Source organism: Erinaceus europaeus, chromosome 11 (genome assembly GCF_950295315.1).
Source record: "Erinaceus europaeus chromosome 11, mEriEur2.1, whole genome shotgun sequence".
In the NCBI taxonomy this organism is placed as follows: Eukaryota; Metazoa; Chordata; class Mammalia; order Eulipotyphla; family Erinaceidae; genus Erinaceus; species Erinaceus europaeus.
This window is the reverse complement of record NC_080172.1, coordinates 89,755,957-89,775,896: the sequence shown is the minus strand read 5'-3', so window position 1 is coordinate 89,775,896 and position 19,940 is coordinate 89,755,957. Positions and strand designations below refer to the sequence as shown.

Below are 19,940 nucleotides of genomic sequence, written 5' to 3'. Positions count from 1 at the left end.
GGAATTTTTTATTCATTAATTTTATTTTAGAATGATTTAAGTCCTTATGCATGCAAGATTCTGCTGCTCTTTGCCAACTCCCCCCCCATTTTATTTCATGGGTTTAAATAAACTTAAGACAAAAGATTTGCTTATTTTCATAAGAAATTAACACAGAAAGTAACCAAAGCACTGCTCAGCTCTGTCCTTTGATAGTGTCAGGGATTGATCCTGGGACCTTTAATACCTTAGGAGTGAAAGCTTGATGTGCTTCCTTTCTTCAGAAATAGAGAGACAAAGAGAGGGGGAGAAATCACAGCATTGTTTCTTTCACCCACCACTTATGGAACTTCTCCAAATACCATGGTGTTTCCGTGTGGTACTAGGACTTGAATCTGGTCCCTACTGCAAAGTAAGGCAAATACTGTACTGGCTGAGCTCCAGCTCATTCTGCTAACTGGTTTTAAATAGCTGAACATTCCTCTTCTCCATTCTAGCTTTTTCTTTTTGTTTTACATATTTTTTTCAGGTTGGTTATTTATGGGCAATATTGCAGTGGAGTGGAGTCTGCCATCTCTAGTTTAGACTACATTTCTAAGACAAAAGAAGATGTCAAACTGAAATTAGAGGTACCTATTTATTTTCTGTGTGCTCACTTACACATAAAGCAAAACAGATATACAACCAGTGTATTATTTTCTGTAATTTTGCATCAATACATTTCTTCATATATTTTAAACATGGATACTTGTCAGTTTTATAATGTTTTAATAGCTAGCTTTTAAATATTTAATAACATATTAACAATAGCAGTAGTAAAATCTAGAATGTATGATCTTGTGTTATACATATATGTGTATATATATATTATCTCATTGGGTATTCATACCTCTGTAAGTTCAATAATTAATTTTATCTTATTGTTGAAAATCCTGAGGTTTAGGGAGATAATGAGTAATTTGCTGAGGGTTCTTTGGGCAGAAAAGTGCAGGATGAGTAGGGTATATGTGAGATAATATATATATATATATATACATTTATATATATACATATATATATATGAAGATAATGGAAAACATATATAAAAATGATATGAAGATAGACTATAATAAAGAAGACATTCAATAAGGTTAAGTAGTATGTGACAAAGGCTAAGTAACTGACAGGACTCCATCAGTAAAACTAAACTATTATTTTAGTATAAGTGACATATAGAAGATTTTTTTTAAGAAATAAAATCTAAGTTAGATCATTAATGAGTGCCATGTGTCTTGCCCTGACTTTGACTGAAAATTCCCTCCTTCTAACCAGGGTGTGATTTTGAAGTATTTAATCAGATTGTATTTGCAACACCTCAGCACATACTCTCTACTGGAATTGTCTTCTGTTAATCTCAGCATGATGGAGAGAAAGTTACCTTACTCTTATTCTAGATAGCTCCTTTATGTCTTCTGTTTTGTGATTATTTTAGCTCTTGTTGGTTTTTGTCTCTTTTCTCCACTTTGTATCCAACATAACACGTGATAACACATAACAGAACTTCTTTATCTTTCCCTGTAAGCTAGTCCACCATTTTGTTTTCTCAGTTAAAATTGGAGATTAGGCTATGCATATGATACCTATGGAGGAAGCATAATTTCTGTCTTTTGCCCCACCTCCAAGATTTTATTTATGCATGAAGAAGATAGGCATAGAGAGAGAAAGAACTAGTCGTTACCTGGTTCATGTGCTGCCAGGGATTGAACTCAGGACAGTCCAATGCTTTTGCTTTTTTAACCAAAATCCTGCTCAGACTTGGTTTATGATGATGCAGGGTCTTTGGAGCCTCAGGCATGAGGGTGTCTTTGAAGAACCATTATGCTATCTACCCCCGTCCAATTGCTTTCTAGATTAATAATCATTTTACACCTCAAATTCGGGTCCCTAGTTATGGCTAATACAAGAGATGGTATTTTTTTTTTAATTTTCTGAGCTTTGAACATAGAACATAAAGGAACTATATATTTTTTCTTTTTGAGTTGTCACTGGGATCTCAGCACTTTATACCATTTTTTCCACCCAGATAGAAACAGAGACAAAGAGACTAGAGGCAGTTTAGAAGGCAGCACAGCACTGATGTGACCTCCAATGTAATGAGGGTTGTATGTAACATGGTAAAGCAGGCACTCTATCCAAATAAACTATTCTGTCAGCCCAAAAAACTAATTTCTTCTTTAGGTTTTAAACTGAGTTAACAACATAACTTGTAATATATATTCCTAGTACTGTGCTAAATGACATAGCATAAGAAGCATAAGTCTCAATTTTAAAGAGCTTAAACTACAGCTGGGGTGATGAAATCCATTCATTACAATAATATTAACAGTTTAACCTCCCATTTGAGACCCATGATCCAGAACTCTCAACAATTTGCAGAAGCAAGAAATCAGTTAAAATAGTTATCCTTTCCGTGAACCGTAGAAATTAACAAGACATGAGCTAACATGTCAGGATGCATTCCCCAGTTCTTATTGCTTAATATCTCTAGTCAAGCACTCATTAAGCCATTATGGTCATTAGAGCTAATGATGTTTGCTTTATAGCTTCAGATAATATATCCATATGTCAGATAAGCTAAGTGTGTGGGCAAGGTAGAGAATTTATGCTTGCTGATAATATTTTTAAGGAAATTTATTATTTCCTTGAACTACTACAAATATGCGAGAACCAATAAAATTAGATCAACTTGTTCAAAGCCAGTCCTGAGTTGCCAGACTTAATTTAAATTCAGGCTTTGACACTTTAAAGTAATTAACTTATTTTAAGTCATTGTTAATGTCAGAAGGGTGAAAAGATAGCACTATTGTAGGTAAACTTTAAAGAAAGAGTGTGTGTCACACAGGAGGAGGCACAGTGGATAAAATACTGGACTTAAGCATGATGTCCTGAGTTCGATCCCTGTCAACTCATGTTGCAGAGTGATGTCTAGTTCTCTTTCTCTCTATGCTTCTATCTCTCTTATGAATAAATAGAATAAAATCTTTAAATTCATTATTAGGTCTATTTGTAACACATATTTGGAGTTAATCATTCCATTTCAGTCAGTTTAACAAATAGTTTTTATGAAAATATTAGATACTTCAATCTATAAAAATATACTAGGGGAGATATTGTAAACACAGTAATTGAAAACCCCACAAGGAACAGAGAGCTTTGATTGAGCTTCTAGTTCTTGAAACAGATGATGAATTTTTCTGAAAGGGGGACTAAGCACAAGGCATATAGAGTGAACCAAAGTGTGATGGTGGAGAGGAAACATGGAGCTTTGATAAATAGGGACTTGTTCTTGGTCCTCAGTTCACAGGCATGCTGGGAAAGGGAAGGTACAGTTGTGAGAGCAAGGGGAGGGCCACTAAGAAAACAATTTGCATGCATAAAGTAGTTTAATTTATTGATTTGTGTTTAGAATTATAATTGAAATGGAATTGCTTTTTTAAAATTATTATTTTACCATTTGTCAGCCAATTTTTTTATTGTGCTGTAGGTTTTTTGTTGTTGTTTGTACAACAAGATTTCTGCCTTTGATTATCACAAAGGATAATCAAGAAACAAATAGCTTTAACCTATTCCAGAAAGAAACTGAACAATCTTTTATTTATATGTACACAGAATTTTTAAAATTTTAAGACTGACAAAAAACCCTGAATATTACCACATACTAAATTCTCAGTCTTAAAAAATATTTATGTTTCCATTTTTTATTATTGTAGTTATTGTTGTTGTCATTGCTGTTGTTTTGTTGGATAGGACAGAGAGAAATGGAGAGAGGAGGGGAAGACAGAGGGGGAGAGAAAGACAGACACCTGCAGACCTGACTTCACTGTTGTGGAGCAACTCCCCTGCAGGATCCTGGGGCTCGAACCGGGATCCTTACGCCAGTCCTTGCGCTACATGTGCTTCACCCTTATGTTTCCATTTTTTTAGTTTAATAACTAAACCTCAAAATAATGATTTCCTTGCTGAAATACTAAACCAGAACTGAAAGAACCTGGTCCATGTAGCTCTTTCTTGTCTCTAGTCAGACTTACCTTAGTATTGCAGGCTTTTTAGTAATATAATAATTCTATAGCCACCAGTTACTTAAATTTATCTATAAAAAAAGGAAATGCCATTTTGATTATTTGCAAATTTTGTCAAATCCGTCCATTCTTAGAAATTACTGGAAACATGATATTCAGAAAATAATGAAATAAGGCTTTGTACTGATTAAATTAAAGCAAAATGTTACCTCCTGTATTTTGTAATGTAGTGTAATAAGTTTTCACCATTAAAGCAGAGAACCAGGGGCATTTTATGTTCTTTTTTTTTTCTGGTGTTTTGTGCTTTTAAGTGCAGATGAAAAATTGTTATAAATGAAAGCATTAGAATATTTATTGTATAATCAATTTTGCTTTTGACTTTTGCATCTTTGGATGTTTTATGGCTCTTTTTAAAAATAAAACTAACAGATTTTTAAAAACATATATTTTACTAGGAATGTTCCAAAAGAGCCAATAATGGGAAATTCACTCTTCGAGATTTGCTTGTGGTTCCTATGCAACGTGTTTTAAAGTACCACCTGCTCCTCCAAGTATGTAACTGCTGATAACTTCATTTACTTATTCCAAAATATTAGGATCATGAGATGGTTCATCCAGTAGAACAAATTAACATGTATGATGACCCTAGTTTTAGCCCCACCACCATATAGGAACAACATTCACAGCATCGGGGAAGGTTAATCAACTGTGGAACAGTGCTGCAGAAATTAAATGGACAAAAAGGCCCAGCAGAAGCAGTATTATCAGGCATGCATAAGACTCCAGTGCCAAACAAAACAAAACAAGAATATTGATAAAGCATCAGCTACATTTTGGACACTCTGTGTTTGGGGTCCTATCTTCTTACTCTTTTCAATTATTGATGTAGTTAAAGGGAAAATTAAAAAAACAGCTAGAAATCTTTCTCTTTATTTTTTCCAGAAGTCGTATTTTGTGTCCTTCAAATAACACTGGCTTAAAAATATTTTTAAAAGGCTAAACAAATAAAAATAACTATTTGAGCAAGTCTTCTGGAGTTAACAATATTCACTGGATCTCAGTGTTGTGATACACCTGAATTTTGGCAGGTTAATTGTATTATTTTGCCTTACTTATAACTACAACTAAAGAGAAATTGTGTCACATTCTGTGTTGCTTTCTGCTGTAGTAAATTATAATAAGCCTACATTTATTTTGAAGTGATTCTTGTTATAACCCAAAAGTTTATGGTTTCCATGGTTAGTCCTCTAGTAAGGGTGGAGAGTCTTATGAATTTAATTTGATAGCTGTACCAGGAGACTCATTAGTTCTGCTCCAAAAAAATGTCTTAGTGCATTAGTCTGTCAACTCTGCTGATGCTCGTGAAATGTCATTTTAAAAAGATCTACTACCTGTATGTGAAATATAATTTTCAGTCTGCTGTGCTTTGTACATCTTGTATATTAAATTTCTTGAACTGTAGCTGCAAAATTATTAGTCATCCCTATTTTTTGTTCTACTGAGAAATCAGAAAAATCCAAACCCTTATTATTCTTTAAAAATGCATTAAAACATTTATGAGACCTAAACACAAAGTAACTTAATCAAATTGAATTTTATGAAAAAATAATAAGGAAGACTTGGGAAATCAGTTTCAAAGTCATCATAGAGCTAAAAAGATATCCAAAATAAGATAATTTATTTTCTAACTTTGATGCTGTCAAATATCAATTGAATTTAGGAGGCGCAATTTTCAAAAAAAAAAAATCTACTTTGATCATTTACAAGGTTTAAAACAGACTTGTGATTATAACATATGACTACACCTTTTTGAAATTCAGTAAACTTTCTGCCTTAATTTCTCTTGGACTTTTTATCTTAAATATCAAAAGTATGTTTAGTTGTGATTTTTTTTTTTTAGTAGAAAAAGTGTTATATTGGATACCACACTAGGTCACAGATCCAGAAAGGTTTCTTCACCTTGCAATAGTGTAGAGTAGATTTGTTAATCCTAAAATCTGGAAATGTGGTGAATAGACATCACATGAATTTAAACATTTTCTACTTACTATTTAGTATGTGCTGGTGGGTAAACCACAGATAGCCATGATAAAATTAAAATATTTTATAGTGAGAATTTTAAATTATTGAGGATAAATTATTATTATTTAATAAATGGGAGTAAAATCCAAATAAAAGAATATAGGTCTGCCAAGTTTGTTATACTGAACTCATGTGATGTTTGTCAAGTCTATTTTACAACTAAAAACACTGCTGGCATTGAATTCAGGAAAGAATTCTGAGTGACTTTTTGTTCCATAAAGAGTATTAAGCACTTGTGATCTAACTAGTCCCCCTGCACTGGTTAGGCTCACTACTGAAATGGAAAAAATAGGCTAGAGAGATAGCTTACTGGGTAGGTGTGTTTGTCGAGGGAACCTAGTTTCATCAGATTTTCATATTATATAATGCACATGACAAAACTGGTTTACTTAATTTTTTCCTTATATTCTATTTTTAATTTGATGTAAGTAGTAGTATACTCTATCTTCCACACAGGAACTGGTCAAACATACAACAGATCCTGTGGAGAAGGCAAATCTAAAACTGGCTCTTGATGCAATGAAGGTATGACGAATACATCTGTAACTGTTTAAAAAAGTCTTGGCTAAAAACACTAGAATACAAACTGCCAACGGATATTTATCCTATGCTAGAATATATTGCATTACATTAAAAATTCTGATGAGTCAGAAGATAGCTCATCTTATAGGACATCTACCTTGCTTTGTACAGAGCCCTGGCTCTGAGACCTGGCAGCTCATGAGAGCACTTGGCACTGGGGAAGCTCTACAGATGGTGGAGTAGTGCTGTGCTATCTTTCCACCTGTCTCTATCTGAAATTTAATACATATATACGTATATTAATAGTTTTTGTCAGAGAGAGCAGGATATTCTCAACTTAAATAGTTATTTTAGCATGGATTTAAGTGTACACACAATTGCAACACAACAGGAGAGATACCACAATAAAATTAGTTGTTTACTAAATGTATGGCAGCTTTCAAAATCCACCAGTAATCAATTCTTTATTTTTAATTTTTTTTTGTCTCCTTTTTTTATTGTTAGTACTATATGAATCCACTGCTCCTGGTAGCCATTTTTTCCCCATTTTATTGGATAGGATGGAGAGAAATTGAGAGGAGAAGGAGATAGAGAGGGAGATAGAAAGACACCTGCAGACCTATTTCACTGCTCGTGAAGTTTACACCCTGCAGTTGGGTAACTGGGACTCAAACCCCGATCCTTGCACAGGTCCTTGTTCTTAGTACTATGTGGTCTTAACTGGGTATGCCACCACACCACACCCCTTTAACTCTTTTTATTTAAATAAATTAATTTTTTCTTTCTTCTTTTCTTTTTTTATTTGTGCTAGTAGAAAGCTGTTGGAGGGACTGGGTGATGCGCACCTAGTTGAGCATGCATGTTACCATGCACAAGGACCTGGGTTCAAGACCTCGGCACCCACTGCAAGGGGGAAGCTTTACCAGTGGTAAAGCGGGGTGGCAGGTATCTCTCTGTCTCCCCCTTCCCTCTCAATTTCTAGCTGTCTCTATCCAATAAATAAATATTATTAAAAAGAAAGAAAGAAGAAAGGAAGAAAGAACGGAGTAAAGCAAGCAAGCAAGCAAGGAAGGAAGGAAGGAAGGAAGGAAGGAAGCTGTAGGATTGACTAAGTGGCAGGTAGGCCCACTTGGTTTCAAAATAGCAGTTTGACTTAGTTTCCTCATGAGGATAATCTGTTTACTTGTGGATTTTGTGGATCAATTTAGGTGTTTTTTTGTATGGGTTGTTGTTGTTGTTCAGCTAAATGTAGAAATTAAGAGCTACATATAGTGTCAGAGAAATAGCTCATTGGTTAGGGTGCATACCTTGCCCTGCAGATGGCCTGGGTTTGAGTATCAAACACCATGTGCTAGGTGCTGTGGCATTAGAAAAAAACTCAGGTTCTGATGTGTCTCTCCCTCTCCCTTTGTCTGTGTTTGAATGAAAACATGGTTTTGGAATGCTAAATCATGCATGTACAAGGCCCTGTTAACACATGTATCTCCACAAATCCCTGTAAATAAAGGCACTTTTTGAGCTCATTGGGGAACATGTAAGACCTCAATTTCATGTAATGATGAATAGAACAACTTTGAAAGAAATAACATTTGCTTTAACTTAAACCCAAATACTTGTTCTCAAACAAAACAGCAGTGAAATTCTACTTGGAGCAGTGTCAGCCTACTTAATGTCCTTGTTCCAGTGTCAGTGCTAGTTTTGCCACTATGTTGATTTCAGTATCCTATCAGGAAACATCACACAATTTTAAAAATATTTGTTAATTTGTTTATTTATTTACTTATCTATCTATCAATCAGATAGCGACAGAGAGTTTGAGAGGAGATGGGTAATAGAGTAGAGAGAGACACACACCTGCAGCACTGTTGTACCTCTTGTATAACTTCCCCTCTGTATATGGGAGCTTGAACCTGGGTCCTTGGGCCTGGTCAAGTGTGTGCTCAACCAGGCGCACCATCATCTGGCCCCAACACAGTTTTTATTGTTATTAAAAAAGTCATAGCATATTTCAAAATTTAAAAGAAATTATTTATAAATGTGCCCTATAAAAACTCAGATTTTCATTTAGAACAGAGTTAGGACCTGCTTTTAGTCATAGTTCTGCTCCTATGAGTACAGATATACTTAAAAGGATAAGAAAAAGGAAAAAGAGCTCATAAGGCAGGAAAATCTAGAGCACATATAATAAAAATAACAATAGGGTGTGGAAAGATTAGCTAATGTTTCCTCAAATATGAAAAGAAAAATTTAAAATAAGTGAAAGCACGTGGAAGAACATGGTTTGCTTATAAGTTTCTATCTATACATTGCCAGAGCACTGCTCAGCTCTGACTATGGTGTTGCCAGTGTCTGGATTTGGGACCTCAAAGAACTTTGTTTACTCCTTGAACTTACTTTCTCTACTGCATGTTCACAGGAACAAGACACTGCTAACTGATTGCAGAACATTGTCTAACTTGTAGTTACTTTTTTCCTACATTCTAATTTGTGTACATATGTGATTCCCTATAGGTTAGTTATTAATTTGTAATTTACATTTTTTTCTAACCTAGTTTCCTTTTTGTTATACTTTGTGCAGCTAGTTTTGTTTTATTTTTTGTTTGCTATCCTTACTTTTCTCAGGGGCGTGGTAAACGACAATTCTTCAGTCTTCCCAGCTGTACTCCAGACATTTTTAAATTGCTTTGGAAATGCAGCTTTGATTGATTGGGCCTTCATTTTATTGTCACTGAAAAGTTACGCTAGTTACTTTTGCCACTAATGGAATTAATGGTGTGTTTTCTTTCAGTTCCCATTTCTTCTCTAATCTCATTGTGCTTTTTTTTTTTTTTTATACCCTTCCTTTTATTCTTTAGGACTTGGCACAATATGTGAATGAAGTGAAGAGAGATAATGAGACCCTTCGTGAAATTAAACAGTTTCAGCTATCTATAGAAAACTTGGTATGTAATTATCTTTCTATCCAACTTCCCATTACTGAAAATTGGGGGACATTCTAGGAATTGTTTTTGAATAAAAGTTTACCTTCAAGTTTTCTATTGTTTCAGACTTACTATTATTATTTCTGATTCCTCTGGAAATATCCATGTGGATGTCTGAGAGCATCTGTGATATACCACTGTCCTGACTTCTTGTTCCACTTACCTTAATCTCACTGTACCCCTTCCAGCAGTCTAAATTCTAAACTTTATAGACCATTTTTTTTTTCTTTTCTGTTTCTTTCCATTACCTCCATGCATTGCCATGGCTGATTCCTATTGAGTTATTCATTTTGATGTATATTTACTGGGTGACTATTATGCATCAGATCTTTTTTCTCCAGGCTAAAACTATAACAATGAATAGCATGGTTTTGTGCTTGAGAAAGTAAGACATGAGTTGAAAAAATGCTAAATTGAGATTAATGCTGTGGGCAAGTAGCTGCGACAGAAAGAGTTGCAAACTAGAGGAGTTCTAGTTTGGACACAATGTTGAGGAAACATTCTTTCTGAACCTGGAGGATTAGAAGAAGCCAGTCAGCTTTAGGTTCCATCCCCAGCACCTTTCATAGTTAGAACTGAGAAATGTTCTGCTCAAAACAACAAAGACAAACAAAAAAGGACTCAGATTGATGGGGGCTGGGTGAGGGGAGTGATTCAATTAGAAGCCATAGCAAGTGAAATGCTTAAAGGAAGGTGAGAACTACCAGTAGTTCTAGAGTGTTCAAGAAGGTAACAGAAGAGTGGCTGGAAATTCATAGTAAAAGGAAGCATGGTGGACTCAGAGAGTTGAGCAGGGTGACAACACAACAGACACTGGCAAGCTAAAGGACTGACTGGGACTTTGTTGTGAATAACTCCCATCTAAAGCTAGTAAAAAGTTTTTTTGTTGGGAGCTGGAGCAGTGGAGCACACGTTAAGTGCATACATGACCACGTGCAAGGACCAGGGTTAAAGTCACCACTCCGAAACTGTAGGAGGTAGTTTCACAAGGGGGATGGATACCTTCAGGAGTGGTGAAGCATGTCCACAGATGTCTGTGTTTCTTTTCTACCTCCCTTTTCTTTTCAATTTTTCTTTGTCCTATCAAATAAAATAGAAAAGAAAAGGAGAGACAAAGAAAAGGGAAAAAAAAAAAAAAGGCCTCTCTGGGAGCAGTGGATTTGTAGTCTAGGTATCCAGCCCCAGAGAGGCAATAAAAAAAAAAAAGTAAGAAACTTTTTGGGGCCGGGACTGTAGCACAGGAGGTAGCACAAGGACAGGCAGAAGGATCCCAGTTGGAACCCCTGGCTCCCCACCTGTGTGTGGGGGGGTTCGCCTCACAAGCAGTGTAGTAGGTCTACAGGTGTCTGTCTTTCTCTCCCCCTCTCTGTCTTCTCTTTTTCTCTCCATTTCTCTCTGTCCTACCCAACATCAAAGACAGCAATTACAACAATAATTAACAACAAGGGCAACAAAAGGGAAAAAAAATATCCTCCGGGAGCATTGGATTCGTAGTGCAGGCACCAAGCCCCAGTGATAACCCTGGAGGCATAAAAAAAAAAAAAAAACTTTTTGTCAGTGTATTTCATAGACCTTATTAATATTGACTATCTCAGTGTTCAACTAAATTATATCAGACTGTTAAACTTGTATCATTCTTTTGTGTCATTTATAATTCTATAGCACATTGCATGGGAAGAAACTACTTAGTGTTTGATATATGTATGTATGTATGTGATTATATATATTTGATCATATATGTGTATATATCATATATATGTATATACATATATTTATCTATTATCTCTCTGTATCTCACATCTGTCTTTTTATTTTACAAAGCTAAAGCTCTTTGTGCCTCTTACACAATAAATATCCACTCCTATCCTTCTACTACCTAGAAACCATCTTTTTCTTTTTGTCTTTACATGAATTTGATTGGGCTGTGTAGCTCATGTAAATAGAAGCATAACATATGTCATTATGTCCCTGGCTTCAAGGTTTATACCTGTAGCATGTGCCAGAATTTCTGTTTATTTTTTATAATTTATTTTAAGGAATAATATAACACCAATTGTTTGTACCCCATATTTAGTTTATACTAAATTTATCCATTGATGGACATTTGGGTTGCTTTCCTCTTTTCATTATTGTGAATAATGCTGCTATGAACAGGGAAGTACAGATATCTGTTTGAAACCCTGTGTTCACATATTAACCACAAATGGAATTGCTAGATCCTTTTTTTGTTGTTGTTTGTTTTTTTCCCTCCAGGGTTATTGCTGGGGCTCTGTGTTTGCACCATGAATCCACTGCTCCTGGAGGCTACTTTTTTCCCTTTTGTTACCCTTGTTGCTTTATTGTTGTTGTGTTTTTTTATTGTTATTAATGTCATTATTGTTGGATAGGACAGAGAGAAATGGAGAAAGGGGGGGAAGACAGAGAGAGGGAGAGAAAGATAGACACATGCAGACCTGCTTCACTGCTTGTGAAGTGATCCCCACCCCTGCAGGAGGGAGACGGGAGCTGGAACCTGTATCCTTCCACTGCTCCTTGCACTTCACGCTATGTGCGCTTAACCCACTTCACTACCGCCTAACCCCTCCCTTTTTTTTTCATTTAATTTAGTGTGATATAATTAATATCCAGCATTTTTAATGTATGTATATCTTTTTTTTTTAGTAAAATTCCATTGGATTTGAAGTGCCATCTTGTTATATTTAAATTCTGCAATAAGTAGTAGTATTTAACACATTGTCTTATGTTTTTATTATCTTTTTAGAAGTATCTGCTTAAAATCTTTGCTTATTTTCAAATCAATTGTATTTTGTTAGTGAGTTATGAAACTTGTTAACACTATGAGTATTAATCCTTATCACAAATTGGTTTGTAAGTATTTTCTTCTATTCTGTAAATTGACATTCAGTGGGTTGCATTTTCACTTCACTGGTAGTGTTTGTTCTTTGGTGCACAAATTATTTTATTTGATGAAGTTTAATTTTTTTGTTGCCTGCTTTTTTTTTAGTATCACATCCAAGAAATCATTAGTAAATTCTATGTCATAAACCTTTTAACCTAGGTTTTCTTGGAAGAATTTTATATTTTTATCTCTTTGATCTACTTTGAGCTGATTTCATGAATGGTTTGAGGTAAATGCTATTTTTGTACATATGTGTCTAGTTTCTGTAACATCATTTGTTGAAATTGCTATCCTATCCTTACTGAATATTCTTGGAACCCTAAAAAAGAATACTTTGGATGTATGTGTGAAGTTTAGTATGAGCAATCTATTTCAATGCCATGTGTTATGTGCCATAGCTTCATAATATCATTTTGAAAAATCAAAATTTCCAACTTTGTTCTTTGTGAAGATTATTTTGCTGGGAGTCGGGCGGTAGCACAGCAGGTTAAGTACATGTGGTGCAAAGTGCAGGGGCCTGCAGAAGGATCCTGGTTCAAGCTCCTGGCTCCCCACCTGGAGGGGAGTCGCTTCATAAGCGGTGAAGCAGGTCTGCAGGTGTCTATCTTTCTCTCCCTATCTTCCCCACCTCTCTCCATTTCTCTCTGTCTTATCCAACAATGATGACATCAACAACAGTAACTACAACAATAAAACAACAAAGGTAACAAAAGGGAATAAATAAATATTTAAAAATAATAATAATGATAAAAGATTATTTTGCCTTTGAATAGTCTCTGGAGACCCCATATGAATTTAGGGGTGGTTTACTAATTCTGCAAAATTTCCCTGGAATATTGATAGAGAACACGCATTTTAACATTTTCTATAGTATTGTTAATTAATTACATATCTGTTTCTTTATTAGAATGTAGTCTAGATTTAGTAATCACTTTCAGTCAGTAGCTTGTATAGTAGTTGTCTGATGTATGGTGTGTTAAGATCTCCCATTCTGTGAGGGGTCTCTTTGTTTGTGTGATAGTTTCTTTGGCTGTGCAGAAGCTTTTCAGTTTGATGTAGTCCCATTGGTTTGTTTCTGCTTTAGTCTTCCTTGCCTGTGTAACCTCTCTGAGTCCCTGCTGGTCTGAGCTTATAGCTCTTGTGCTGGTCCCTGTTCAGGCGCCAGATGCCAGGCTAGCTCCGCGGGCGGGAGAGAGATAATCAGGGTCTCATGGCTGAGCTGGGAATGCAGATCAATCTTTATTGATGATCGAGAATGCAGTGCAATCTATCTGATCTCTATTCATTAGAAAATCCTGTCCTTTATATCTCCTGAGGTGGAAGTGTCAGATCGGATGATGAAATAAGTAGGATAGGGGGTGGAGTGGAGTAAGAGCGTGAACCAGTGGGGATTAAACGGTGGAAAACAGGATGTGACTAGGAAAGGGGGCAGAGCGAAAAGAGAGTGTGAACCAGTGGGATTAAATCATGCCCTGTAGGCAGGGTGGGTCTCAGGTAAAGCATTGATTATGTAAATAGACCACAGCCTTAAGCAATGCAAGTGAACCTAATGTAATGATCAAAACAGAAGGGGGTCTTAGAAGCAGAATTAGAAGCAGAACCAACACTCTTGGTCATAATTGGCAACATTGCAAGTATGCAGAAGCTTTTTAATTTGGTGTGATCCCACTTGTTTATTTTTGTTTTAGTGTTCTTTGTAATTGGATTTGTATCATTAAAAATGCCTGTAAAATTTCTGGTCTAACAGACAAGTCCTTTATCCACTTGGAATTTACTTTTTTGTTTGGTGAAATGTGGTGGTTCAGTTTCATTCTTCTGAATTTTTCAACACATTTTCTTCAGCTCCATTTTCTAGAAAGACTTTCCTTTCCCCACTTAATAGTCTGGGCACCTTTATCAGAGATTGGATGTCCATAGTGTGGGTGGTTATTTTTGGGCTCTAAATCCTATTCCACTGGTCAGTATGTATATTTATGCTCCAGTACTAAGTAGTTTTGATTACAAGACCCTATAATACAGTTTGAGATCTGAGACTGTGATACCTCCAGTTCTGTTCTTTCTTCTCAAGATTGTTTTGGCAATTCTAAGTATTTTCAGATAAATATTTGTAGCTTTTATTCTTTTCTCCAAAAAATTTGGATGAGACCTTGATGGGGATAGCATTAAATCTGTATATGGCTCTGGGTAGTATATTAATTTTGATGATGCTAATTCTTCCAACCCATGAACATGGAACATCTTTCCACTTTTTTGTGTCTTTTTCTATTTCCTGAGTAGCGACTCATAATTTTCAGTATACAAGTCTTTCACTTCTTTGGTTAGGCTTATTCCTACATATTTTATTGTTTTTGTTCCTGTAGTAAGAGGGATTGGTTTCTGGATGTCTTTTTGTGCTTAGTGTTTGGATAGAGAAATACCACTGGCTTATTTTGTAGCCTGACGCCGTACTACATTGCCTGATAATTTCCAAGATCTTCCTGATGGATTCTTAAGGTTTTGCTATGTGTTCTAGCATACCATATGCAAATAGAGTTTGACTTCTTCCATTCCAGTCTGTATCTCTTTAATTCCTTGTTCTTGCCTGATTGCTATGTTGAATAGTAATAGTGATAGTGGGCAGCCCTGTCTAGTACTTGATCAGAGGAGGAAATGTTTCCAGTTTTTCACCATTGAGTATGATGTTGACTGCAGGTTTGCTATATATGGACTTCCCATCTTGAGTAATTTTCCACCTATTCTCATTTTTTGCACTGTATGTGAGCACTTAATGAGGTCCCACCACCACCTGGCCCCTACATTTTTTGTAACATTTGATCATGAAGGTATTCTTATTATAGTGACTAATAACATAGTAGATGTTCATTGAATATTACTTTCTGAAAATTGTTACCTGAATGCTTTCAATTTTTCTTTTGATAGCTAATATCCCCTTAAGATTATAACTAAACTTAATATATGTCCTCAGTCTCAGATGAACAAAAAAGACAGGCTATTATTTGAAGTTTGTCTTACAGACCTAAGACAATTTGCTAAAATTTGTCATGAAATTGGTAGTTGTTTCTAGCTAATATCTTCACCAATATTTATGTTGTTATATGACTTTGAAAAACTGAGACATGCAAATTTTGCATTTTAGAACCAACCAGTATTGCTCTTTGGAAGACCTCAGGGAGATGGTGAAATCCGAATAACCACTCTAGACAAGCATACAAAACAAGAAAGGTGAGAAAGAAAAGTGATGCTTAGCTTCAAAATAAGGAATGGATGTCTTCAAATTGAAAGAAGCTTGAAAACAGCTCCTCTAAGGGTGGAAAATGAACTTGAGGATATTGCATCTACCACCAAAGTTCTGTGTCCCCATTATCAAGTTATTAAAGCAGAAAAGGCAAGGGGCCTTTGGTTTTCCATAATTATCTCACAAACTACAATTTTCTCATTAAGATATATTAGGTATCTCTCTTCTTTTCTGATATCTGTTAATTTACCCAACTTGATATATTTTTCCCATGTAGTTGCCATTCACACTTATTCATAAAACAGGCAGTTTTAAAAAGGGTAAATTAATTATTTTATTGTTCCTTAGACTTAATGGGAGCTAAGCATATAATCTTCATATCTGGTCTTTATTTTTTGTAAATAAAAAATTACAGCCAATGAGATTATGTCATATATGAGATCATGATTAGATGAATTCGTAAATGGTAGCTTCAAATTTTCCTTAGCACCAGAAAATTTGTCCACCTTTTGTCTCTTTTTAAAGAACTGGAAGGTTGGCATACATTTGACATCACACTCTGAGGCAACATCCTGACAGTCATCCACATCTACTTCAAGGAATACCACATCTGAATACTTTTCATAAAGGGAATGAAAGAATGGCTTGATCATTTTACAAGGCCCACCCCACACCACATGGCTCTATTGGTTTATCTCCTGCAGAATCCAAGGCTTCCTGAAAAGCACACTTCCTCTCCATCAGTTTCACTATCCTGCTGGTGGGGTGCATGCAGTAGGCGGAGCACAGATGCAAGCCCCCAAGTTGATTTTTTAAAACAAAAAAACTGATAATATGGAAGATCAGCTAAGGAAAAATAAACAAACAAAACAAAACAAAGCAAGTAAGAACCAAAGATACATCCTTAGAATGAGAGTTTGCCTTTTTTTTTTTTTTTTGCATATGAAAAATTAAAAGTAAAATGTCCTGAGAAGAATGTTTAGGTAAAGACCATTTAGTGAGGTTTTCTTGAAGGACATTTTAAGGTAGAGTCCTTAAAGAGTAGTGACTTTGACCATGGTGTTTCTAGTATTTTATTTGTGATTGTTAAAACCCTTCTGTGGTAGAAATGGCTGCTGATACTTTTGAGAATGAGAGAGTTTGTCAGCAGGGGGCAGCATCAGCTCTTACTTCCACCCTGCTGTTCTATAGAATCTCAAGTCTTTGTAGCCTCTCCTTGGAAAAAAGACTTTTAAAGTGATGTTATTGTTAGAGTTCATTGTTTGTAAAATGTATGGGTGTTAATCACTGAGATTTTGCAAACAGATACAAGTACTGGTGTTCACAGATTTATAAGGTTTGTTTTCTCCTCTGGTGAAATTGTTCTTAAGAAGAAAGAGGAGAGCTATCAGTATGTAAATTTAACCTTAATTTTTGTAGTTTACATTTTCATACATCACTCAGTGTTTGTCTCATAAATCATAAGGAAAACATGATAAAGGCATAAAAGTATAAACTGCAAGTATTATCTCTAAGTATTTAACCTACTTTGCATCTCAATTGCAGGATGACCTTGAACAAGTTACCTAACTTCTCTAAGCCTGATTCTACCCCAGTAAAATAAAGACCATAATAATACCTAACTCAGCAGCTGGTCATAACTTGATAACTTTTAAGTTGAGTTATCTTTGCAAGGGAGATGAGCCTTTCACAACACATTTTGGCTGACTCTTAACACCTGTACAACTTAGGTGCTATTGTTGTCATTTACAATATCTTGTAAATGGTTAGCTTTTAAGTAAAAAAATAAAAAATAAAAAATGACATTGCTTATAAGCTATGCTTTAAAGTTTATCCCAGTTGTTACTTACAGCAGTTTTGTAGTGTATATATTGTTCTTTCTATAAATTTGCCAGCTTTGATTTATTTACTGAGAAAAAGAGAGAGATATCAGAGCAGCACTCAGGCATCTGCAGTGTCAATATCAAACTCAGGACCTATCTCAGCTTGCAAGTCCAAAGCCCTTCCACTGTGCCGCCTCCCAGACCACATTTTTGCCAGTTGTTTGTTTGTTTGTTTTATGAGGAACAGTTGGACCTCCATTTAGTATAGCATAATGCCAGGATGCACACAGTTTATTCTTTTTTAGTGTGCTGTAGCACTGCCTTTGTTTTTAACGTAGAGAAAAATGATTGGTATAATGACTTTCACGGGGAAGATTGAGCTCTCATGATTTCAAATTATATAAAATCTGTCTTGCCTTCTTTCTCTCTCCCAGGCATATCTTCTTATTTGATTTGGCAGTGATTGTATGTAAAAGGAAAGGTGATAATTATGAAATGAAGGAAATAATTGATCTTCAGCAGTACAAAATAGCCAACAATCCTACAACTGATAAAGAAAATAAAAAGGTAATTCTGGAAATGAATAACTAATTTATTCATAACTTTGCATGTATAAGGATAGTGTGCTAATAGTTTAATGAGAGATGTGGCCTATTGATCCAAGTGTTTCTGGTTTTATAGATTGATTAGGACTAAGCCTCTGAAATAATTGAACAGTACCACAGCTGATATGATTATCTCTAATACTTTAATGATCAAGACAGTCAAGTGCATTTGACATAGAAACAGTATTAGTTATGAAGCTGACAATAATAATCTTGCTAATTCACAGTTCAGACACTCATAATGTTATGAGGATGATACATATTAACTCCAGGAATATTAATTTTAACAGTGGTCTTATGGCTTCTACCTCATCCATACCCAAGGACAAAATGGGCTAGAATTTTATTGCAAAACAAAAGACTTAAAGAAAAAATGGCTGGAACAGTTTGAAATGGCTTTGTGAGTATTTATATATTTTAAAACATTTTAATACTACTTATATCTTTTATGAGTAATGAATTATCAATGAATGTACTCCAAGACTTGCAGCATGTGTACAGAGCTTGGGGAGACACTGTACTCAGACAATAGGTGCTGCTTTTCAGTCGGTTTGATAATTCTCCTCTTGGAAAAGGGTTTGGTGAATTTCTTCAAGAAAAAGAAAGAGGGAGCTCTAACCTTCTATTTGACTTTCTTCTTGTGGCATATTCAAATTCTTAATCTTTCATCATCCCAAGAAGATATTAATCATTTCGGTGATAAACGTTTAATGTCATTACTATCTCTTTATATATCTGTAGTAATCACACACATACAAAGATACATAGAGAAGTCGTATTTTTAACAGAAAGAGCTCCCCCTCCATGTTTTTAACTCATTGTTTGAATGCTAGGGTAATTAATTGCTTGGCATATTCAGTGAATGCTTTATGGGCTTGTTTTCTTTTAATGTTCTTTCTTTTCATTAAAGTAGAAGCTCACCAAAGAGGCAGGAAACAAATAAGACCTGTTTCCAAAGGAATAACATGAAAAGTTATAATTATAGAAGAACATTTCATTATAGAGATTTCGCTTCAGTTTGACATTTATGGATTAAAAGGAATATAATAACCCTTATTATTGGAACACATAGGTCACACTGAAATTGAAACTATTAACAAAAAGTGAAAATTTAGTAAAAACCACTTTGCAATGTATTTCATTTGCCTTCCACCAGTACTTACTATTTCTGGATAAATTGTGTTAGGTTTTTCTGCCTTGCTTATTTTGAAATGGCAGTGTTAATGTAAAATAGGATAGGATTAGGATGTTTTACTGTAGTCACAAAGAGAGAAAACTAGGATTTTTCTCATGATTATTTTAACATTTTGTGTAAAAGTATTATTTGGCTAGATATAGATAATTCTGGGATCATCTATGGCCACTGCTCTGAATAGGTTACATAGTGTTAGCCCTGGCATTAAGTCTTAAAACTTAATTTTTATCCTCTGTAAAAAGGGATAAAAATATATTTTAAATTGCAGATAGTGTGGCAAGCAAAGTGCTAGCTATATAGTACAACACAGGCAGGTATGACACTGAACAATAAAGTGATACCTATTGTTATCACTTGTTTTAATGCCGTTTTGTTTTTAGGATCCTAGTGCATGCACAAGCATAAACCCAGAGAGGATCTTCTAGTATACTTTGATGTGTCCTATGATTTGTTGTTATTGATTATAATAATTAAGCAAACTATGTTCGTAGCTCCATGCAGTTGTATAGTGTCTGTTGTATAAGCATCTCTTTGACTTTAGGCTCAGGCAGTGAAGCCAAT

At 35.1% G+C, this 19,940-nt stretch overlaps 1 protein-coding gene and 1 pseudogene across 2 annotated transcripts in view; one reads left to right on the top strand and one right to left on the bottom strand.

Annotated features, from left to right (window-relative positions):
• VAV3 (vav guanine nucleotide exchange factor 3) overlaps nucleotides 1-19,940 on the top strand; it is a 351,109-nt gene that overhangs the window by 163,599 nt on the left and 167,570 nt on the right. Inside the window, exons 9-15 of one of the 2 annotated variants that reach the window (XM_007528282.3) lie at nucleotides 509-608; nucleotides 4,493-4,588; nucleotides 6,576-6,644; nucleotides 9,497-9,583; nucleotides 15,658-15,743; nucleotides 18,014-18,146; nucleotides 18,475-18,584. In XM_007528282.3, the coding sequence (XP_007528344.1) occupies nucleotides 509-608; nucleotides 4,493-4,588; nucleotides 6,576-6,644; nucleotides 9,497-9,583; nucleotides 15,658-15,743; nucleotides 18,014-18,146; nucleotides 18,475-18,584 (681 nt within the window). The remainder of the gene's footprint in view (nucleotides 1-508; nucleotides 609-4,492; nucleotides 4,589-6,575; nucleotides 6,645-9,496; nucleotides 9,584-15,657; nucleotides 15,744-18,013; nucleotides 18,147-18,474; nucleotides 18,585-19,940) is intronic. The other variant, XM_060202170.1, reaches the window with a different exon arrangement.
• Nucleotides 16,107-16,527, bottom strand: LOC132541262 (thioredoxin-like; annotated as a pseudogene).